The sequence below is a fragment of the Panthera leo genome, chromosome B3, assembly GCF_018350215.1.
Source record: "Panthera leo isolate Ple1 chromosome B3, P.leo_Ple1_pat1.1, whole genome shotgun sequence".
Classification (NCBI taxonomy): domain Eukaryota; kingdom Metazoa; phylum Chordata; class Mammalia; order Carnivora; family Felidae; genus Panthera; species Panthera leo.
In genome coordinates, this window is record NC_056684.1 from 42,139,322 (window position 1) to 42,163,747 (window position 24,426).

Here is a 24,426-nt window from a genome sequence, read left to right on the forward strand (position 1 = left end):
GAAGCCTAAGCAAGCTGAAAGGCTGTAGAAGACAGAAGACCTCTTTAGTGGGGAAAAGCACATGAAAATAAGCCAGTTTAATCAAATGCCAGAGTCACGACTCTACCTCTGACAATAGAGAAACAGCACCTCGTCTCTGTTCAGCGACAGAAGCGCAGCAGGATGTCAGGCACGGCTCTACAACAGTGACATTATTTAAGCACACACGAAAGCACATTCTGTTTCCCTTCTTACCTTGCGGCAGCAGCCAGGAGATTTTTTGCATTGGGGGCTCCTGGATCTACAGAGAGAGATTTGGCAGCTAACAACAGCTTGCTGGATGCCATAGAGATATTCTTGAGGTTTCCAATCACTTGGATCTGGTCTTCTTTTGTCTGGAAAGTCAAAAGGAGGCAGAGTAATTAGGGACTGTCCATTTCTCCCGGGAGGCATTCAGAGAGCCAGGAGTACCATGTTCGAATGGAAGCAAGTTATGGAGACTGCATGTAGCCCGGTGAGTCTGCAGAGGCCTGAATGGTCGAGACGGTGCCCAGTGTCTACTCTCCCCCAAACAGATACCCTGACCAAGATGCACGCAACAGGACAGAAATCCAGCCCCAACTGGGTCAGCAGAGAGATGTGCTGTCTCACAAGGGCAGGCATTAAAAGTGGGGGAGGGAAGGAGAGAGAGGGAGAGAGAGCACATGCACACCAGCTCACAGACCAGGCCAGGATTCCAGCATCCCGCTCAACAATGCTGGAGTTGTCGAGCAGCTCGTACATCTCGGCCTGGCACAAACGACTGCCACTGTCTAGATATTCAGAGCTGACTGCAGCCTAGAAGTTCCTGACTTGAGAGAAGTCTCATTTCTCACCTGGCTTACTTACCACCCGAGAAATAACCATTTGTAGATAACACAGCAAGCAACACCCCGGGGTGTCTCCTCTAGGCAGTTCACAGGAGCTCAAGAAAAAACAGCTTTGCAAGCTGACACCAGACCAGTCATGTCCCCTTGTTCTGAACAAGGGTTTTATCTGTTCATCTCAAGGAGGTAATTTTTAATCATTCGACACTTAGCATCAGACACAATCTCCTCAAATGGGCCCAGTGAACCTCAAACACAAGATTTCTCACCATATTATACGACCTATGAAGCACAGGACACAGAGCTGCCCTCCCTGCAAAAAGCAGAAATAAACCATGAACGCTGCTGCATGATCGTGGGAAAAGTTATCCGTCATCTCTAAGAAGCATTTCACACATAAGCTAATAGCATCTTTAGGAATGCCAGGCCTGTGAGGTCACAGAGTTTCCTAAGCAGCAGGAAAGAACGCATCGGTGTGGTCTGCTGACAGGTTCCCTATTCCTGTTTGTCCAGCGGGCCCTCAAGGGTGAACAGTCCATCAGAGGATAGGCGAGGGTCAACCCCAGTCAGCCACCGCCACACTCACCTGAGCCTGGCCTGCCATCTCAATGCCAGCATCCAGGAATTCATCGAAATCATCACTGAACTTCCCAGAGGCTGCGGCCAGCTCTCCGCTCTGGCCCCGGGTGGCATGGACCACTTCCCCAGCAGACTGGTTCAGATCAGCCGCAGCTTGGTTCAGTTCACTCTGGGCCTCCTGGAAAGGCTTCGTGCTTGGAGGTAACTGCAGGGGGAAGAAAGGCATGCTCCATAAGAAGTTTTACTTTGCGTGGTGGAAATGAGGAAGGCACCATGGAGGGAAGGAGGGCTCTCCAGGGATGCATTTCTGAGTCACCTAAATGAAAAGGCTCTGGTCTGAGCCCACCTATGTGAAGTATGACCTGTAACATACCAACGTTATTTCATTCACTGAAATTTACTTGAACACCTAGTCAATGCTAGACACAGTGGATTCGAATATGGTCTATCCTCAGGGGCTGTGGTCTCCTGAGTAGCAGAGCCAGGACTGACACGTGGGCAATCTGACTCCAGGATCCATGCTCTGAACCATCACTCTATTTCGGATGGAGCCTCTCAAAGCTTTAGCTTTCTAGAACACAAAAGCAGATGCTGTATTAAACCTCAAATCCTATTCTTCCAAATTAATAGCCACCAATTAGTAACCTTTGCTAACACAGCTTTTACGTGGACCAGAAGCATCACTGGCAGAATTGCCCTAAGTTCCAGAGAGGTTAGGGCTAGGCTCTATTAGTCATATTGCATACACGGCTTGCATAGCTGGTATGTGCCAGGCACCAGGCAGAGAAGGGTTGGATGAACCAAAGGCCCCCACTGAAAGGGGTGCCCAAAACAGCAAACAGGCTCCAAGATGCAGATCCTTAGACAGCTTGCTCTCTCAGTGAGTTCTGGACACACATGTCCCTCCACCACCTGCCTGTGACTGCCTGTGATGTCCTGATAACAAGTCAGATGATCACATACCCACCTTTCCTGTTTTCACCGGGAGGATACAAGAGCAAACAGCAACAAGGACTCAAAGCAAAAGTCAACTTGAAAAGCTCCGCCTGGGAACTTTGCTCATGTAAAAGCCAAACAAGGAAAGGCAAATTGAGAGGAAAAACAGGACTCCTAAAATGGAGGTTAGCTGCTCTGAGACCCCATGGAAAGGAGAAGACTCCTCTCACACCTACGGCGAGCCCAGTCCCCCAGGTGCCCCTTCTCAATGCAAAAACCTCTCACCGAGTCCACGAGCAGCTTCTTGCTGGACTCGCCAATGCTCTTCAAGGCCACGTCCACATCCTTCTGGCCAGGGAGACAATTCACGCAGTTATTCAAGGAGTGTGAGACGGCTTTGGCCACCTGAATACACGGAGGGAGAAAAGGTCTGTAAGAGAGTAGTTTCAGCGCTAACACTTGTGCAGATGTGCTGGGAACCAGCAGTGACAGTGCGCAGAGCTGAAAAGGATCGGGAAATTATCTGCCAGCATCCAGCTGACACTGTTTACCATTCAATCACCTCCTCTAGGCCTCTCACTGGGGTTAACATCCTGTCTTGGCAAAGGGTCTGACACGCTGATATAGTACATCTCGTGCGCACCCCATCACCAGGCTGTCACAGCTCTGTGACTCAAACACAGAACTCTCTAATATTACATCAGGTTCTACCACAAAGATATCCACTACCAAAAGAAACACAAAGAGCCCCCTTCCTGAGAGCCCTGTGGAGGCCACCAAAGTGGAAGGAGGCCTTGAATTCTTTGGGTCACAGGCAGGCCTGTGGCTGATTTCTCTCTGTGACACACAGGTGCCATCACCCCCACACCTCACCCTGCTCAAGGGCAGGCGGGATGCTCTGAGCACTTCAGACTTGAACTTGGAGCTGCCCTCATGCTGCCTCTTTAGGATGTCCAAGGACTTGCTGTATGTACTGTTCTGTATCCTTAGGCAAAGGGTAAGGTTTTTGGAAGTGGGCTGTGTCGTGTCTTTTAACCTAAACCATCTTCCCAGTTTCCTGTCTAGAACTTTGCCTAGATGGTCTCTAGCCCACAGGTTTCATTAGGCAGGCAAAGACTCATCCAAAGAGGCAATAAAGGGAGTATAAAACTTTGAGCAGACCCACTAAGTTGACCTACCTCACCTCCTGGACTAGGAAGAGGAATGTATTTAAGCACACCTGGGCCCCAAGCAAACAAGCCGCGCGTCCTGGCTCCCAAAGTTCCAAGGACAGATTTCAATAAAGGCCCCCACACTCTCTGTTAACTCAGTTGAGCAGATCTCATATGACGGGGGCTACCAGGCCAAGGTTAAAAAGTGGGTATCGCATATGGCCAGCATGGTTATACTATCTGGGAAGGTCTTGAAAACACCCATCGTTGAGCAATGTTCACACCCGGAAAAGAGTGACCACCTTAGCGATGACCGCAATTGCCAATTCCGGGGCCTCACCTGGGCTAGTCTCTGCTGACTCTCAGCATCCCCAGGTGCAATCAGGGCCTGCTTGGCTTCCTGGATGAGCATGGCTGAGCCCTCCATCACGTCTCGGGCTGAATCTAACATGGCATGCGTAGCTGCAGGGTCGCTCGTGGATGCGGCCACTCCACGGGCAGCCTGGGCCAGCGTTTTCAGAGCTTGGGCTGTCTCTCTTGCAGCCACCCCTAGGGATAAAATGCCACCAGACTTTCTGTTAGACTCTATCTAAAAGCCATACTTTATTTGAAAGTCAGCCTCTAGAGCACAGCTTCCTAGAAAGGAGAAGACCCTCTGACAGTGTGTGGTCCAGGTGGGCTCCAAATCACTTTTTATGAAACGTGAATTGCTATGCTTCTCGAAAGAGCAGCCCATACCACCAGCTCTGGGCCAATCCAAGAGACATGTTGTAACAAGTTGCAGGCTAACAACGATTTCTCTCTGGTTCCCATCACACACTCTGCTGTGCGTGTCCACAGACCTGTAACGCCAAGTGCATGGGATCAAGTACACAGATGGACCACTTAGATGCACTTTTCTTCCCAATTGTTTTTTATCGGGCATGACTTAGATACAATCAAGTGAGCACTCCACATGTGCAGCTCAGTGAATTTTTACGTATGTTTACAGCTACATAGCCACAATGCAGATGGAGACAGAGCATTTCCATCACCTGTCCCCTTCCTCGGTCAATAACCTCTCACACTAGAAATGATCACTCTTCTAGTTAGGCTAGTTTTATCTGTTCTTCAATCCCCTGTTGATGGAACCACCAATATGCTGTGTCTGGTTTATTTCTCTGCCAGAATGCTAGGAGTTTCATCCGTGCTGTTATATTCATTCCTCTGACTTGATATGTAGTATTTCATTGTACCAATTCACCATTTGTTTATCCTCTCTTCTGTGGGTGGACATTTGGACTGGTGTTTAGGGATACTATGAATTAAGCTACCAAGAAAGTTCTTGTAACTTTCCTGCATTTCTTTCATGTATGTAAGTGGACATAGGGAATCATTTCTCTTGGCTATAACCTTGGAGCGGAATTACTGTGTCTTAGAGGAAGTTTAGCTTTAGAAGACACCACAAAACCTTTTCAGAATGGTTTTACTATGACGCGCTCCACCAGCAATGTATGAGAGTTCCAGGTGCCCTACATCCTAGCCAAAATTTGCTATTGTCAGATTTTTTTATTTTAGCCATTCTGGTGGGCATATGATCGTAGCTCACTACGGTTTAACTTTTATATCCCTAAGGAGTAATGATGTTGAGTACTTTTTCATATACTTAGTGGCCATCTGTATATCTTCCTTTGGGAAGTGCCTGTTTGTCTTTATTTATTTTTTACTAATTTTTATTTTTCATTAATTTTTTATTTTTTAAATGTTTATTTAAATAACGAGAGACAGAGAGAGACAGAGAGTGAGCAGGGAAGGGGAAAAGAGAGAAGGAGACACAGAGTTCGAAGCAGGCTCCAGGCTCTGAGCTTTGAGCTATCAGCACAGAGCTTGATGCGGGTCTCGAGCTTATAAGCTGTGAGATCATAACCTGAGCTGAAGTTGGACGCTTAACTGACTGAACCACCCAGGCACCCCTGCCTGTTCATCTTTAAACTCACTTCTAAGGATGATGGGATGTGGAGATCAACTATGAATATAAACTAGTTGTTAAAAATTATAGTACCATCTGCCATAAAATGGACACGAACGTTCCTACGTGGCACTGAGGGCCTGGCATAGCCAAGCAGAAGATGAAGGCTAAAGTGCCAGAGCATGTAACAAGAGAACCTGGACACCCTGAGAGATGCAGGAGAACCCACCTTAAAGCAGATCTCACCCAACTCCTTCATAGAGGAGGTCTAGCACTGAGGGGTATCTTGTCTGTGACACACATTCAGAGGCAGTGCCAGGGCTAGATATGAGGATTCTTAAGCTTCTGGGTCACATTCTCTGCACAGTGCTCTTTGGGGTAGAGAACTAGGAGGGATTCTTGCTGGAACATACACCATCTGCGTGAAACTGACACACATCAGTTTCTCTTGCGCTCAGGTTCGAGGTGACGATTGTCTAAAGCTTCAGCGGGATGGTCTCTGGGCGCCTCTGAAGGGGGCCTTTACCAGCCGTGGCTTCTGCTGCATCAGCAGAAGCAGCAGGTGGTCGTCTCCTTATGGAGGATAAGGCGCCATAATACAGTAATGTGTGAGGCCCTGCATCCATAAAACAAGGCAACTTTGCAGCGCGGCAGGCTTGCGAATCTGTAAATATTTAGTAAGTCACACAGCTGGGACATAACTCTACAATCTAATCAGGGCAAATTACAAAGCTGCCAATCCACCGTTTATCACCCGGCACTTCTGAATGCAACGTGCGGTATGAAAGAATTTTAAACAAAGTGTTTTTTTTATGGCAAAGGGGAAGCCCAGAAGAGAAAACACAAAGATAAATAAAGCGAATGTGAAGGAGAGAAACAAGTGGAGTGGAACAGTCAATTCCTTTTTATGTTTAAGCTTCTGGCACAGGGTTGAAGGATGCCCTTGCTCAGAAAGGCACCAGATGTGGTTAAGGCCTCATCCACCTCTGGCTCTGCAGCTGATTAGCTGTGTGGCCTAGACTGCTGCCTTTTCCCTCAGGGCCTCGGTTTCCCACCAGTTTTAGGAGGCTGAGATCACTGCTCTGACTGTTGAAAATTCCAGGCTGTGATTTCTCGACATCTCCCCTTGTCTTCCCATTTATTATATAGTCTCCTGAGTCCATTTCTATTTGAGCTGTATACGACTTCGAGAGAATGAAACATTTATCACGTACAATTAGAAAAGTCACATTTATGCAAAAATCATTTACTGAAAAACCTTTTACAGACCCAGACATTTTTTTTTAAAAAAGGCAGAAACCAGAGGAGCTGAATGCCAAGAGCTTAGGCTAGTCTATCCCATGTGTTTTCTGCTGAGGAATCACTATGAAATCTCAAGGCACCTCAGGGATCCTCTTAGGAGGAATCAGGTTTCCAAGGAAGAGGAAGCTACACCATCAAAGGAATGGAACAAGAGGCCAGGAGCCCGATGAACATCTACGGCTATATACGGCTTAGTTCACGGCAACATTCTCGATGGTAATGATGACATTCATCAGGGTCAGGTCTGCAGGCAAATACCACCCTCCAAATAAAAATGTTCATATAGTCCAGGGTACATTACGCAGCCAGAATTGCCAGTGGGCAACACAAAAGCAGACTACAGTCTCAACGACCACAACGCTTTGAAGACACAAATTGTTTTTACGGTATTCTTGCTATCTGGATCTTAAATTATGTTCAGGAACAAGCATTAAGAAGATTCCTCAGTGATCAGCGATGCAGTGAAATTCTCTGTAATGGCAGCCACCGCTGATTAGAATTCACGTAGGTTGTGTGTAGACAGCAGTAGATGACAAAGCAAACTCACAGGGTAAAAACCTGGTATGCCACAGGTTTTTAATCTGTCATACAGGATCTGAAAAGAGGTCTATATGCCACCATATTCAGCCAAGCAGAAATGTGGTTTGGATACATTTGGATAGCAGCCCAACAAAAACACATCTGTGTTAGAATCTAGCCTAGCAGCGGCTGAGACCCAGGGAGACGCTGTCCACACATATGTTCTCTCTCCTTCCTTACCATCCATTTTCGAACTTACGAGGACTTGCCTCCAACAAGAAGAGTGACCCTGTTTTTCCCAGAGCCAATGGATGCTTCCCCTAAGCCTTTCTCTCAGGCAACTTTCTGGGTAGCAATTACCTCTCTGGCTCTAGACACCTCCCTTTCTCCAGGTTTTCTTGCTCTTTCCAAGGCTGCACATTCTAACTTCTTTCAAACATCTCCTTTGCTGCTTAGCCTTCTTCTTGTTAAATATTTGCATTATCCAGAGTTACTTGTGATAATTTTTCTTGCTCTACCACTCCCTCTCGGCAAACTTGTTCATATTTCTTCAGTTTCAATTGTTATCATTGTAGTCAACAGTTAAGAAACATCGTCTCCAGTCCAAACTTCTCTACTGAGTTTCAAAGGCAAATATCTAGCTGCCTAATGGGCACCTTGACCTAGAGATGCTTCAAACTGAATACATCTATAGTTGAATCTGGCATCCCTGAACTCCAGCCCCCACCATGCTTGTCCATGGCCCTGTGCTTCATTCAGCTCTCAGGCCAAACACTTGAGTGTCCATGTTGTTTTCCTTACTTCCATCCCTGCCAGTCCCTGACCAGTCAACCAACAGCTGTCAGGTCTCTTTTTCTTTTATTCATCTGTTCATTTCTTCTGCAGGCCACTCCCATCTCTCAGGTGGATGAATGCAGCAGCATTCACCCTCGTCTTCCTGCCTCCAACTTTGTTTCCCTCACTTTATCTGCATAGGAGAGGAAGGGCAACCTATTTAAAAGGCAATCTAAACTGTGTCCATGGATGAAAACTCTTCACTGTCTTCACATGCTCTTAAGTTTTAAATTATTTAAGGTGGCTTACGAGGCTCTTTAGGAGCTGACCCAGTCTCCCTTTCCATCCTTAAGTTTTTACTCCTCTCCTGCTTGCCTTTTGCCTGAACCCTCCTCAAGGTCACTTGGTCAGTCTTTTCTCTTCCCTTTGGGACTTGATACACACTGTTCCCATCCCCCGAACCACCCATTCAGCACCTGCCAAAACTAAATGGTGCTACTTCCAGGCTATTTTCACACACAGACTAGACAGTCTGTCATCCTAGATGTTATCAGTATCAAATGATGGAACCTATAAAGGAGTCTTCCCTCCATTAAAGAGGCATTTCATCAGCTGTACCAAGCTTGGCAAGATTCCAGAAAGGTGTAGAATTTCTTGAAGCTTGTATCTCCCATGTACCCTATGCCTTGTAAGAATTTATAAATACTTTTCCTTCTCCTTGAACACTAAATGAATGCTAAACAATCCTTAAAACCCTGATCAGGTGGCCAGTTCTCTTTGACAGCTTCTCTTACTCTCCCATTAGGACAAAATTCTTATTATTGCAGGTACTGTATTATACTATGGAGAACTCTTTTTGCACTCCTATTTTGCTCTGTTTTTAAAGTAATAAATACACAGAGTTTTAAAAAAATCAAAGAGGACCTTGGTTATCATAATGGCAGAATAACTTATTGCACATAAATTCCCCCTCATTGGAAAAATCATACAAAACATCTATTTGATGGCAGTGGAGAGAGACCAAGGCACTAAGAGGAATAAGATTTTATTTTCATTTTTTAAAAGATTATTTTGAGAGAGAGAGAGAGAGAGAGAGAGAGAGAGAGAGAGAGAGAATGAGAGAATGAGGGAATGAGGGAGGGGCAGAGGGAGAGAGGGAGAAAGAGAATCCCAAGCAGGCTTTGCACTGTCAGTGTGGAGCCTGATGTGGGGCTCAAACTCACGAACCTTCAGATCATGACCTGAGCTGAAATCAAGAGTCTAGTGTTTAACTGCCTGAGCCACCCAGGCATCCCAAGAGGGACAAGATTTTAAAGAGAAAAAAAGCACAGAGAGGGAGGTACAGTGCCACTTTTCCCTTCTAGGCATTCCTTAATTTGTAAACTGTTGCCCAGGAGCTGAGCAAAACTTCCTGCAATCTCATGGGGCTGGGAGAATTAAAAAGGACAGTTGTGAGCCCATGAAAGGCAATGTCCCTGGTAAACATCACAGATGCTTTGATGGGATGCACAAAGGGCTCTCCCATAAAAAACAAACTGGAAATAGACCACACAGTTTCCAATCAGCTCAGTCCCTGCCCATATTACAGTGATCTGCTTAGATGTTCACTACATGCCAGAAACAAAGAATAATCCTCTGTAGGGAAAAAAAACACAATTCAGAGCCTCAGACCATCTCTTCAATTTAAAGTATCCATGTCTAGCATTAGATTAAAAAATATCAGCAACAGCAGGAGGGAAGACCAACGGCTGAAAACGGAGAAAAATGACAATGAATACAGGCCCACAGGTGATCCAGATATTGGAATTAGTGGACCAGGACTTTCAATAACTTGTGGAAACTATGTTGAAGAAATTAGATGGCAAGATAGAAAATTTCAGCATCCAAAGTTTGGGAAGTGCAAGAAAACTATCAAGAGGCTTTTATCAAACTGAAAAATAGGACATTTCAAATTGAAAACTCAGAAGAGGCTAAAAGCAGAGTAGACACAGCTAAGGAGAGGAACAGTGAGCTGCAGACTCATCAAAGGAGAATGCTGAGAAAAACACATGGAGAAGAAAAATCACAGCAAACATGGGACAGAAGAAGAGGTACGCTAAACAGTGGAAATGCCCCACATATACAGTAACTGGAATCTTCAGAGAAGACAGAAAAAATGGGGCAGAATCACTACGTGAAAATACAGTGCTTGAGAGATTTCCAAAACTGATGTAAGATAACAAATCCCATTCTCAAACAGTACTAAAACCCAAGGCAGGATAAACACACAATAAAACTTCTTTCATTCAAAAAGCTAGTAGAGGGGCAAAATAAAACCATATTACCTTTACAAAAGGACACTGACAGCTGACTTCACAACAGAAATCAAGAAAGCCAGACGACAATGGAATAACATCTTCAAAGGGCTGGCATAAAATAACTGCCAACTTAAAATCTTATAAATGAAATTACCCACCAAAAATAAAGGCACAACACAGGTGGATGCAGACAAAAATGGACAGAATTTGTTACCAGTTGACTCGTACTAAGGCAAATGAAGGGACTTCTTCAGGCAGAAAGGAAATAATCCCAAGTGGAGGCACATGGGAGAAGCAGGAAGGAACAAAGAGCAATGGAAGGGGTAAATATGGAGGTGACTCTAAATGGATACTGACCATATGAAACAATATGGAGACTGTATTGAGAAGACTGATATATCTGTGTAATTAAAACACACAAAAATGACAATAATGAATGAGAGGGAAGAAAGGTGAAGGGAGTTCAAGTGTTCCAAGATTCTTGTACTGTCCAGGAAGAGGTAAACATACTAACTTATGTTAGACTTCTAAAATCGTAGGATAGTCAATGAATATACAACTAACAAGCTCATCAAGGGCAGACAGAATGTAACAGATACATATGAATCTGAAGAAAGGCAAGAAAGGAATCCAGAACAGGTAAGACATTCAGAAAACAAACAGTAAAAGGCTAGATTAAAATCCCAATACATCAGTCATTACATTATAGGTAAATGGAACAAAGAGTCCAGCTGAAAAAAAAAGATTGTTGCATCAACAACCCCTCCCTCTGCAAAACAGAAAATACATGATGCTTATAACATACCAGTTAAACAAAAGCATATAGCAAAGTTGACAATGGGACAAAACAGATCATGCACACCCTAATGAAAACAAACGCACAAAACTATATACATAAAACTATAAAACAGTATTAAAAAGAAGATCTAAGTGTAAGGACAAGACATATTCACAGATTAGAAACCTCACTAATATAAAAAGGTTCCTTATCCCCAAATTGATTCAATGTAACTCCAATTTAGAAAAAGGAAAAAACAAGTAGGTCTTTTTGGGGAGTGGAAACTGACAGGCTGATGGTAGAATTTGTTTGGAAAGGCAAACGGTTAAGAATAGTCAGCACTTAAAGTCAGAGGACTTATATAATCAGATATTAATACTTAGTATAAAACCGCAGTAATTAGCAAAGTGTGGTACTAAGGTAGGGAGAGGCAATTAAGTCATTGGAAAAGAATCTAAAGATCAGAAACTGATTCTCATAAAAGTTCCCTTAACTAATGACAGAGAAAACTGAAGACTTCTGGGGATATGATGGTTGCTTCAACAAGTGGTATGGGATACACCACTTGTGTCTGCTCACATACAAAACTCAATTTTAGATGGATCGTACTTCTAAGTATAGAAAGTAAAACAACAAAGCTTCTAGACAGCGACAGAGAAGAGTACTTAATGATTCTGGAGGTAAAATTTTTGCAAAGGACACAGTTACTAACCTTAAGGGAAAGAGTTGTAAATTGAACTACATTAAAATTGTAAAAAAACCTATTCACCAAGGAACAACTTTGAGAGTGAAAGGTAAGCTCCAAGATAAAAGATACATGGAAATGAAAAGGACTTCCTACAACAAATACAAAGATAAACAAACATTAAAAATGCAACTTTGAGTTATTTTTGAGAGAGAGAGAGAGAGAAAGGGAGGGAGGGAGAGGGAGAGAAAATGAGCCAGGGAGGGGAGAGAGAGAGGGAGACACAGAATCCGAAGCAGGCTCCAGGCTCTGAGCTGTCAGCACAGAGTCTGACGAGGGGCTGGAACTCAGGAACCATGAGATCGTGACCTGAGCCAATGTCGGATGCTTAATGGACTAAGCCACCAAGGTGCCCCTCAAGGTTTTGTTTTTTTTTTTTAAAAAGAGCAAAAGACATGAACAGGCACTTCACAAGATATCCAGATGGCCAACTAGTATATGAAAAAATCCTCAACTGCACTGCTTTTCAGGGAAATAAAAATCAGAACCATAATAGGATACTACACCCACTCAGCAGAATGACAATGGCTGACAACAGAAAGTGGAGACAAGGATGTGAACAGCTGGAACTTTCATACACCACCGCCTGAAGGAAGGGAGCTAGAGCCAAGCACAGCCTGGCACTCAGCAATTCCATTTCTAGGTATCTATTAAGAAAATGCTTATTTATGCCCACTAAACAGCATGTCCTAGAACTGTCTACAGCTTTACCCATCAAAGGGATCAAGTCTCAAATAGGTATGGTCATCCATTAAATATTACAGGAAGCAACAGAAATGTAAGAACTGCTGCCTACATCACGTGAATCTCACAACATAATGCCTGAAAAGACAGTGAAGACACAAGGACACATCTGCATGATTTCCTTCATAGTTACAAATAAGCAAATCAACTAATGCCGTTACAAGTCATGGGTGTTTACCTCTGGGAGACAGGAGGGAATATAATGAGGGGCAGGGAGCAGAAGGCACATGTGGGTGTTGAAAATGTCCCATTACTTGAGCATGGTGGTGATGTTTTGGGTGCGTTCCATTTGTGATAACTCATGAAGGTCTACATTTAGGACTTAACACTCTCTTCGAGATGTATGTTATACCTCACTAACAGTGTGTGTGTGTGTGTGTGTGTGTGTGTGTGTGTGTGTGTGTGTTCCAAAGGCAAGCAGTACTACCGTGTAACAAAACCAACTATTTATAACTACTCCTCCCCATCCCAGAGTTCCCCATTCCTCTCCTAGAACCACTTCAGCTCTTTGAGCTTTTTTCTGACACATTTCCTCTTTCCAATAATGGGCTTATAATGAAATTTCTTGATGTTTCCATTTGAGGTAGCCATAGACTTCCTATTAGGTCTTCTTCCTACTAGGGAGATGTTTCCTTATATCCTGGTGTTTTTCCTAGAGCTGACAATTACACAATCTGTTTCTTATACAGACTCCTGTTTAAGGGTGTCTCCTGCCTTTGGGGGTAACTGGTGCCTCCAATAACCAAACCTTCCCAGGGTTTTGCAGTACAAATCAGCTTGTTTCTTGTTGGCTGCCCTATCCTGGGAGGCCTTTAGTTCACTGGCTCTGTCTGCTACCACTCATCTGCCTCCTTCCATGTTTGAACATTTCACTGAAATCTTATTGTCATCTTCTTTTCCTCTTTTTTTTTTATTCCTTTACTTTACTGGGATTTCAAGAGTCCCACATAGATAGTTCCAGAAGTTTGTAATTACTGTTTGCTTATAGGCTAGTAGGGGTGATCCACAAATAGTTTGGAGTGATCATATTAGATTCGTCTTATATGAAACCTATTAACAGTATGAAGCCTAGTAACAAGCAAATAGAAAGTGCTTGAAAAATCTGTAAATCGCTGTTGAAAAACAAAGTCAGGTTCATGGTCAAGTCCATGAACACCAGCTGCCGAACCCCTCAGCCCACACCCAGGAGCCTGCACCTGGCCACAGGGAATCGCAAAAAGAGTGAGTCTCACCTGTGTAGTGCTCATTGCCTTGTGCAGCACAGGTTAGGAGCTGAGCCATGGAGGAGCCCACTGCCTTGGATGTACTTCCCAGGTCTTGAGCACATTTTTCCAGCTATAAGAATACCCAAAGGGGAAGACAGCTTAGAAGAAAAGAAACATACACTGAAGTCTTAGCATTAAAAACAATGCACATAAAATGTGGGCCTTAGCTTTTCCCCCCCTAATACCAGTAATGCTGAGTAGGGTCAAAGAGGGGAAAAAGCCCATGTTTCAGAACAAATTTGGGTTCATGCTCCTGCCCTCTACTTCCTTCCCCCACATGCTAACTGTGAGAAATTGGGCAGGTAACTGAACCTCGCCATGCCTTGGTTTCCTAAGGAGATCCTAATGCCTAAGCTCAGAAAGTTCTCAGAATCAATGTAGGTACTCAACAAATGGTAGCTATTAGCATTATGCCTTTAGAAGCTAATTTAGAAAGTCTGCAACAAATCCTTAGTGAGAATTAATTATGCCTTGGCAGGAAGTGGGCAGTCATCCAGTGGTACCACCTTCCTGGTGTGTGGGACCATTAACATTGTTAATTTCAATCTTTATACTTTGAGGAGTGCTAACCAGAAGGAAATGCAATAGAAAGAGAGGTTTGCCGTGGTAAATGAGATTATGAAAATGGGCGAAGTGCTTGCTTCCCGTGAATAGCACATCATGTTGCTTTGTAAAATGAATAAATAATTCAGAGAACAAAATTATTGAAGGTCCAGGGTATAGATAATTATTTGATTACTAGATGAGGACAACATTTTGGAACAGAACCTCCAGGCACACCGCAAGAGTGCAGAAAGGCATCAGAGAGCATGTGCATTTTTTAATTCCACAACATGCTTCCCGAGAGGCAGTGCCTTCAAATAAAAAAGAGCCTGGTCCATTGTAGCCAACAATGTGTTATAATGCTGCACACACATTCCTTTGGGGCAAACAATTTTCTTAAAAATTACATCGTGTTTGTTGCATTCTAACTGACCAGTTGATTTACATAAAAGGCAGGATTCCTGTCATGTCAGCTTCTCTTGGGCTCCCTGGAGCAAGCGTTTGTAAAGGGTCATGCAGACCACGTTACAAAGCTGCTGGCCCTACAGCCAGTCCTGACTTCATCATTAGCTAGGCGACCTTAGGTGACTTAACTTCTCTGAGCCTGAGTTTCCTCGTCTTTACTACTTCGCAGTAGCTTGATTTCACACATATTTTCTGAGGGCTTCGTAGGTACCAGGCATTGTTGCATGGTGAATTTGGTGCTTTTTAAGTCTCCTTCTATTCCACAAGTTTTCAGTTCACCCAAAGAGCAGCAGTAGTCAAGAGTAGAAGCTCTCAACATGAGTGATCAAAAGCGTGGGTTTTTGAGTCCTATAGGTCTGCATTCAAACCCTGGTTCTGCCACTAGCTGGTAGGTACCACACAGAATAGTGACAACCTACCTCCACACCTCTGGTTTCTCAGCTCTAAGACGGGATTAACAGAACTCACTCATTAAGGTTACAACTAGATAGATTTTGTGTGTATACAGTGCTTATGAGGTACTTAATAAATGGTGGTAGTAAATAATAAAAATAAATAAATAAATAAAAATAAAAATAAATTAAAAAAAATAAATAAAAATAAATGAAAGTAAAGCTGGGGCTTGTGCATGAAAACTGAAAGAACTGTTTCCTTATAACCCATGTAACTGGGCAAAAGGAATATGTCTTTGCGACCTCACTAGCTGAACATACACGTGTTATCTCTTTATTAGCAATGTTCAGTAATGTGGAAAAGGAGGTACGTACAAACGAGAAGACCTGGTAAAAATCTTAGCCAAGAAAACCCTGACAGGCCTCAGGAGGTACCATGACATCATCAAATTAGATCTCTGTTGCCATCATTCCACCAACTATTGTGACTGTACTGTATTAAAGTTCTTTGTCATTGTCCATCCTTGTGACTTGCACTAAGGAAATGTTTTTTCAAATGACTATTGAAAGTATTTTCTGTGTCAACCTTAATGACATCATTGCCATCCATTTCATAGATAAAATATCTGAGACACAGAGGAGATCCAAGACTTACCTAGAGCTAGTAGAGGATATAAGCTGGAGCTAGATGCTAGAACTCCTACTTTTTTAAAATTTATTTTATAAATGTTTATTTATTTTGAGAGAGACAGTGCAAATGAGTGTGAGCAAGTGAGGGACAGAGGAAAGAACCCCAAGCAGGCTCTAAGCTGTCAGCAAAGAGCCTGATGTGGGGCACAACTCACAAAACCTGAGATCATAACCTGAACTGAGCTAAGAGTCAGGACCCTTAACTGACTGACCAGCCCAGGCACCCCTAGAACTCCTGAATTTTAAAATCTAGCTCCTCTAGCTGCAATGGACATTCTTCTTAAAAAATGCTGTGGGTTCACAACATGGGACTAAAACACTAGGATGTGTCTTGTTTATGAAAAGAGTAATGATCATTAACAGACACTTGTTCATCCTCAGCCAAACCCCAAGCCACACAACCATTACCAGAGGCCCCTTCAGGGCCATCTTTTACTCAACCCAGTGCTTAAATATGGGGCTATTTTAAGGCTTTGCCTTCAAAATGTCAGAAATTCAAGCACACCAACTCCAGCTTCTAAAAATGCCTCACCATGATCGTACCATAAGGCAGAGTCCCACCCCCAGGGGGCTCCAGCATTTCCTTACCGTTTCCCCTGGAAGGGGTTTCAGTTGACTCTCCACAGCAGCCATCTTGGCATCCTGCAGTTCATTCTTAAGTGTCTGCACGGTGCTCAGAGCTGAGTCAATTTCCATCGGACCACAGGCTTCATGGGCCTGTCAACAGAGTTGGGAATACGTGTACCAAGGCTGCCGAGGAAAAGCGTCCCTAGTACTTTGCAATGTACAAAATGCCTTTCTGGATGTACCCAGTGATTCTCCAACACTGGCAACAGGAAGCAAGTGGAGTAAGCGTTTCCTGATAGCACTTCCAGCCTCACTCAGGACCACAGTCCTAACGTCCCGAAATAATCAATTATGTATGCTTCATAAGTGGATATACTTAAAGTCTCCTGGAAGCTATTTTGATATAAAATGCATTTGCTGCTCAAACTAAGAGGATCCTTCTTCACTGTGTCCGGGTTCTAGAGACAGAGCACCATGCACAGTACGTGTCCACAAAGAGACTTGAGAAGCATGTGGTAAGTTAATGAAGAAGGAATGAGTGAATGAACCCAGGACTATCGGGACAAGGCTTTTTCCACCTTATTGAATCTCTACAAATTTCTAGACTATAAACCATTACTTTTCCATAGTGAAGATCACTAAAGATTTTTTTTCCTTAGTAATTGTTTTAAGAAAACTATTTCATTCTCTTGATCGTTTAAAATATTGGTCTTCAAATACTTTGATCAAGCCCCCCCCCCGCCCACGTTAATAAATTATATGTGTATAATTATTGCTCAGTATGTCAAATACTGGTAAATCTTAATTTCTTTTTCTTTTCTTTTTTTTTTAGATAATAGTGACAACAATAGCAGTAAACAGTCACTGATTGATTGCTATGTGCCAGTATTACAAGGTGGGGAAACTGAGGCACAGAGGGGCTAATTAACTTGCTGAGGTCACCAAAAATTAGTTGATGGCAAGGCCAGAATTTGAATGCAGGTAGTTTGATTCCAGAGCCTATACTCCTAACCCTTACACTATATAAAACAACGTATTTAAAAGCTCTCAGTATCTTCCTCCCCAGTGGACAGTCTCGCTTGAGCCCCACTTTGAGGCTCATTGCTCCAGAGCAGTTGAGGTATGGATGACTCTAAGGCTCACTGAAGAAACTTGTAAAATGTACAAATTCAGGCTCTATGTCCAGGCACTCTTATTCAGTTGCTCACAGGTGAGGCCCAGGAACATGCATTCTGAATGCTCCCAGGTGACTTCAGCACAGATGGTCCTTAGACCTCTGGTTGAGAAACACAGCTCAAGATTTTTTTTTTTTTTTTTTTTTTAACTGAGTATTATCCTAAAGCTCTGGAAATTTTTCTTTGGTGATAAGGCACACTGTTCATATCAAGAATTCAAATCAGCTTCTAACCTTCTTCCCTTTCTCATGTATGAGGCCTCTTGTTTCTATAAAGGGATTGCTACAGTGAGGAAAAATGACTTCATGCCAGAATTTCATGCTAATAACACATCAAACAGTACAGTACTGAGGTCTATCGGTAAGTAAGTCCTAGAGACAGAAACTTACTAATCCCTTACTCTGTTCTGTTGAGGACCTTGTTAAGGTGAATGCTTCCATGTAAGGTGTAAAAAGATTTCAGGGCAAAAAAGATACTATAAATGACCCCCCTGCCCTGCTCCCTGGAGTAATTTTGCTGCCTGAATAGTTGAAGTTCACAAAATAATACCTGCAAGATGCAATCACTTATTGTGGCCTAGAATTTACCTGGCACCAAGAAACTGATGACTCCCTGTCTCCCTTAAGGTTGTGAAACATGGACCATTGCTTGTCCCAGGGCATGGGAGCGGGGAGCATGTAACCTACAATAGTTTAACGCAAGTCATGTGTAATTGGAAAGTGATAAACTAAGTCTAGGCGACAGTAGCTAAAAACCGTAAAAGCGAATCCCCATCAAGCAAATGGAACGGACGCCTCTGCCAGGAAACATGCCCAGCCGTGTTCAGGTCCTGGGTCATCCACAGGTCACACCGAGAAGTAAGGCATCTAAAGCTCCATTCCCAATGAGCTAACTGCTGGGACAGGGTCCACTTGCCTTCTGCGAGGCAGTACGTAGCTCTGCCAAGCTGGTGGCAAGGTTCTTGGCACATTGGCTCAGCTGCATGGCTGCAGCCTGGTCGCTCACAGTGGGCACCGCGGCTTTGGCGGAGGCCACCATCTTGCTTCCAGGCTGTAAAGGGAGGAGCAGAAAGTAAGACGACATCTGAGCAGCAAGAGTCCGAGAGCACACACCAAACAACAAAGCCAGAACTTACTTTCCTCTATGACAAGGAAGAGTAAAATCATCTAGACTATCCCGGAAAATTGCCACCCCAATTCTAGGGTCAGGACATTCTAAGAATGTTAAAGAAAAAAAAAAAAGAAAGAAAAGAAAGAAAAAGAGAAAGAGAAAGAAAAGAGAAGGAAAGAAAAGAGAAAGAAAAAAAACAAGGAAAAGAAAGAAAAAGAGAAAGACAAAGAAAAAAAGAAAGAAAAAGAAAGAAAATAAAGAAAGAAAAAGAAAGGAAAGAAGGAAAGACAGGAAAGAGAAGAGAAAGAAAGAAAGAGAAAGAAAGAAAGAAAGAAAAAGAAAGGAAGGAAGGAAGAAAAAGAAAGGAAGGAAGAAAAAAGTATGTGTCATTGAGAGGGGGCAAAATTAGGATAATGGCTTGAAATTCCCATTAAAACAGATTGCAGAGTTTATTAAATACATTTCTTTGTGTTTCTTAGAATAGCTCTTTAATCTGTGTCTGAAATATACCTAACAAACTACTTTAAAAGATACGGGCAGACAAAATAAAACAAAATGACCTGTCACATCACATCTCACTACCTAGAATATAATTTCACTATGCATGGATGTCTATGTGCATGCATATATATCTTCAAAAATAAGATCATCCTCTTTATTCTATTTTTCAAATTTTTTGTTTCACATATTCTATATTTTTAATAGCTGTATAGTATTTCAATGTATGCATCTATTAATATTTCTCAATCCTGTGTTGTTGGGCATGTGTCCATTTTTTCCAGGGTATGATAAACGGCTTTGTAGCTAAAATTTTTCACACATTCATTATTTTCTTTGTATAGAACTTTAAAAGTACAATCTCTGGACCGAAGAATATATACACTTTTAGGGGTTTTAATATAGATGTTATAAAAATTTCTCTTAGTAAAGCTGAAACAATTTAAGTGTCAGAAAATAAACATTAATGGCAGAAGTTAATACTTTTAATATTTAAATAACTCACGAGAATTCATTAAAAAAAACAGCCTGTGGGGTGTCTGGGGGGCTCAGTCAGTTAAGTGTCCAACTTCAGCTCAATCATGATCTCACAGTTTGTGAGTTCAAGCCCTGCGACAGGCTCTGTGCTGACAGCTCAGAGCCTGGAGCCTGCTTCAAATCCTGTGTCACCCTCTCTCCCTGTCCCTTCCCTGCTTGTGCTGTCTCTCAAAAATACATGTTAAAAAAAAAAAAAAACTTGAAAAAAAAAACCAGCCTGAGATGTGAGTAGATAACTTCACATAATAACAACAACTGAAACATGAAATATTTAGCATTGTGACTATCAAGGAAATGCAAAAATCAGACGGTAAGAACTTCACTGAGAAATTGTCAATGAAATATTTTTTAAATGCTTGAATTCCCAACTTGGTAAAGGTGTATTGGAAAATGTGCTCCACGTACTGGAAATTTAGATGCATTCAGCCTTCCAGAAGGACAATTTTACAACACGTGTGAATGAACTTGAAAATGTAGCAACTTTCTGGTCAATTCTATTTCTACTTCTTTCTTTCTTTTTTTTTTTTTTTTAAATTTTTAATGTTTACTTATTTCTGAGAGAGAGAGGGAAACAGACAGAGTGCGAGCAGGGTAGGGGCACAGAGAGAGGGAGACACAGAATCTGAAACAGGCTCCGGGCTCTGAGCTGTCAGCACAGAGCCTGACACAGGGCTCGAACTCACAGATGGCAAGATCATGACCTGAGCAGAAGTCAGACACTTAACCAACAGAGCCACCTAGCTGCCCCCATTTCTACTTATTTCTAACTCTGCCTTATTTTTGTAACTATGTGATGTGTCTATGATAGCAAAATTCAAAGAACAAAAGAAAAAGGAAATCTAAGAGCGGCGATAGAGTGGACCCTGGAACATGTCTACATGGCTCTATCATACTACCCTAGAAGCCTTCCCGCAGTGGGGACAATACAACTGGCTCCAGGCCCTCCAACCATCTGAATGAAAAGGTAAACACCTGTCCAAGTCACAATTCTCAATGTCCCAAAGATAAACATAAGCCATTGGCAATCCTATTTCTAGGAATTTATCCTTAGGAAATAATTCAACATGGGTACAAAGGTAGAGTGCAGATAAAGACCTTTATCCTATCATCGGTTGTTTATGATGGCAAATAATTGAAAACAACCTGTATGCCTAGGGGTGATAAAATAGCTAAACAAAGGAGAGCCATAGCTGTATGTTAAAAGCTCATAATATAAATGTTAACATAAAAATCAAAGAGTCTATACACAATAAATCCCAATTAAAAAATGTATACATAAAATATGTATGTCTGCATGTAGGTATAACGTGAGGAAATAACATTAAAACTTTCACGTTCTGTCTCTGCATGTTGGAGTCATGACACTTGAAAAATTAACCCAACAGATGTATCACTGGGTCCTGTAGTGACAGGTTCAACTAGAAAGGGACAGGGAAGAACATCGCCTGATCACTGGAACTGTTCAAGAGATACAAGCAGACAGAAGTGCTGAGGGATTTGAAGACAAGAAGTAGGTAAAGAGGGAGTTTTCCCACCACTTTTCTCATTTTGTTTTCTTTAAAATGAATCTACCCCTTAGCCCACAAAGACTGCCAACACTTAACTAATTGTACAATCGGCATACGAAAAGATCACAACTTCAGAGACGATGCACTCAACACTTTTTTTCTCCTTGTACATGGATAATAGCATTAGACTCTCTGGAAACCGGCAAACTTCGAGCTGTATCTAGTACCAGGCTGTTCAACAACACTTGCAACTTATTACATGTTTTCCCTCACAGAGGAGAAATAAAGATGAGCCTCCCAAGAAAAATGGATTATGGGCTATCTCCCAGGGCAATTTCCCTGCATATTAGCATTTTGCTTTGCCAAGCTAAATCCACCTCTCCTGAAAATGGAAATTCAAAGGGAAGGCCTTCCAAGGTCTGCTTACTGCAAAAACTTCTCTGTGGCTGTGACACTGGGTAATTCTTCTCCTTAAGGATTAAGGGCACCTCCTACCTCCATGGGGGACTCTGGGTGTGACCAAGGCGAATGCTCCTGTTACCTGGAGGAAATTCTGGCTGGAGATGATGAGAGCCAGCTGGGCGCTAAGGTCTTCAGCTTGGGCTTGGCTTCCTCTCACCCCCTGGACCAGCTGAGGGATGTGATCAGCCACTGCCTATAGGAAGCAAGGAAAATTAAAACAGAGCACACTCGGCACAGCGAATACCAAAACAGGGTGGAAAATGACACCAGTGATGGATGTTTTGGGGGATGCGCTATCCCATGTGAGCAATGCTTATCACAAGACTTGGATTTAGCTAGCACTTTTAAGCTAGCTGGGTCCTTACTAACAATGAATCCTAACCCAGTGCCTCTGGGTAGCTGTTTCCCACACACGCTCGACCCTCAGCTCCTCATACATTTAGGCACGGTACGAATCTCTCCAAGGTGGTCTTAAAAGCATTTGCCCACTTGCAACTAATACCAATGTGGCTAATGACCACTTACAAAGCTTAACAGCCAAGGATCAAAAAGTCTCTACAATTCACAGGCAGAGAAACCCAAGTCACAATGCCCAACGAGAAGAAACTCAGAGAACTACTCAAGTGCCAGCATAGGTCAGTGCTTTGATTCCTCACTTAGCAGGGATGCATTCTGTCCGTCACCTTTCATTGCCACCATGGGTCTTCTTTGATTAAGTAGCCCTCTCATTTCTCAAACTGGAAACCCCAATGCCCAGGGTGGAGGAAGAAGCAGCCGTTTCTGAGGTGAGACCACTTCGAGAAACAATTTCCCACAATGCCCTAGGAGACCAGCCTACTACCTTTTCTGGGTTTTCTCCTCAGTGAGCACTCCTCATCTGACTGACCAGGTCCTCAAAGGTCATAGCACACAGTGGCCACTACTGCTGAAGAAGGTCCCAAGTGTACCCCAGTCTGGCGACCTATTTTTTTTTTTTTTGAACCCATTCCAGCAAAGGTTAAAACAAATATTTCCCAGAGATTTTCCTCAGATCCTCTTGAGGATGGCTGGCTCCCGTAGTCTGGTCCACTCTCCCCTCTGCACTGCAAGCTGCTAAACAGTGATTTCCTTCCTGACAGTGATAGACAGACACTGAGTATCTTCAGTCTCCGCAAAAAGGGGTGGGGGGTGTTTCATCCTGTAGTATTTTCCTGGACATGAGGAGTAAGTCCTCGTGAAGAAGGGTTTTCTCACCCACGCTGGCGGCTGAATTGAGGCTCTAACAGAAAACACCCTCTCCTCCTCTGTGGGGGCCTGGCTCACAGAAAAACCCCGTCTTTCTGCATACAGTCCCGAGGACAGGGCCTTACTCCAGTGCTGAGACTTCTCTGCCAGAGTACATTCGCTTCTTGGTGAGGGGCTGGCCTCAGAGAACCTAGACTCAGGATGTGGAGGGCTCTGGGTGGTTCTCAGAAGCAAAGCCATTTCTGAGGTGGAAATGGCGACACCACTCACATGTGAACCGTTTCACAGAGGAGATGTGAAAAAGCAGACAGAGCGCAGTCAACTCTCAGAACCTAAACACAAGTACACCTGCCCACCCAGCCCCCGCTGCTCACCACAAAGACCTTTGGGAGACTCCGGTCAGGCACACTGCCAACACAAGGGCAATAGCTACGCAATCCCAAGTCATGTCTGGCACCTTTCAGGGGACTCCTGGGAGAGCAGACCCCGTGGGCCCTCAGAAGTGGCAACAAAGGTATTCACTGTACCCTTTGCAGTACGTTGGAGTCAACATGCCATCAAGGCCTGGGTCTCAGAAAAAAACATGCAACAACAGAAAGCCCCGAAGCACATCATCACTGAGGCCAGACAGGGTAACATCAATCCTTAGGGTGCCATCGGTGCAAAGCAGGAAATCAACTCTCCTCCCAGCAAGCACTGAAGCTGAAGGCCCACCTCTCACGGGGAAAGAGGCACTCTGGAAATTCAATGCTTCATTACTATTGCAGAGCCCTAAAATGACCTGGTCATTGATCCTCCTTGATTCGGTCTCTTGAAAAGAAAGAAAATCTAGGCAAAGGAAAGACAATGCTGGAAAAAGCATCATACTCTCCTTCCAGAGGGCATCCACTTATGAGACAAAAACCAGATGTGTGTGTGCATGTGTGTGTGTGTGTGTGTGTGTGTGTGTGTGCATGTGTGTGTACCTGGAACACAGGGGCTGGAGCAAACTGGATTAGGGGCCCAGATGATTAGTCTTAACTGAATTATCTGGGCGCTTGGCCTTGTAATGCTATCAGGGGGGTCTCCAGCAGATCTGGTGCTCGGGCGGCTGCAACCTCACCTTGCAGCTCTGAACCAGCTGTTGCTGGGCGGCGGGGTTCTTGTTGGACACGGCCGCGTTCTGGGAGGCGGCGATGGTCTGTGTGGCGGCGGCTGCGGCCTGCTTAGCTGCCACCTGGAGGACAGAGCGACAGTAGGTGAGCCGGGCCATCGCACACACACGCACATTTATATCTGCCCTACCATTAAGAGGCTGGCACAGAACAGCTGCACGCATGGAAGAAAGAGGACTCCAGGCCCAGACTCTGCCTCCTGAATGCCACTGACGAGC

The 24,426-nt window shown here is 43.6% G+C and overlaps 1 protein-coding gene across 3 annotated transcripts in view; it reads right to left on the bottom strand.

The window, feature by feature from the left end:
- The window catches only part of TLN2 (talin 2), a 435,350-nt gene that overhangs the window by 110,537 nt on the left and 300,387 nt on the right, over window positions 1–24,426 (bottom strand). For all 3 annotated transcript variants that reach the window (XM_042941831.1, XM_042941832.1, XM_042941833.1), the window contains 9 exons: window positions 24,157–24,270; window positions 21,910–22,023; window positions 18,631–18,765; window positions 16,562–16,690; window positions 13,851–13,953; window positions 3,852–4,060; window positions 2,646–2,765; window positions 1,432–1,629; window positions 235–374 (listed from right to left, as the gene is read on the bottom strand). In XM_042941831.1, the coding sequence (XP_042797765.1) occupies window positions 235–374; window positions 1,432–1,629; window positions 2,646–2,765; window positions 3,852–4,060; window positions 13,851–13,953; window positions 16,562–16,690; window positions 18,631–18,765; window positions 21,910–22,023; window positions 24,157–24,270 (1,262 nt within the window). The remainder of the gene's footprint in view (window positions 1–234; window positions 375–1,431; window positions 1,630–2,645; window positions 2,766–3,851; window positions 4,061–13,850; window positions 13,954–16,561; window positions 16,691–18,630; window positions 18,766–21,909; window positions 22,024–24,156; window positions 24,271–24,426) is intronic.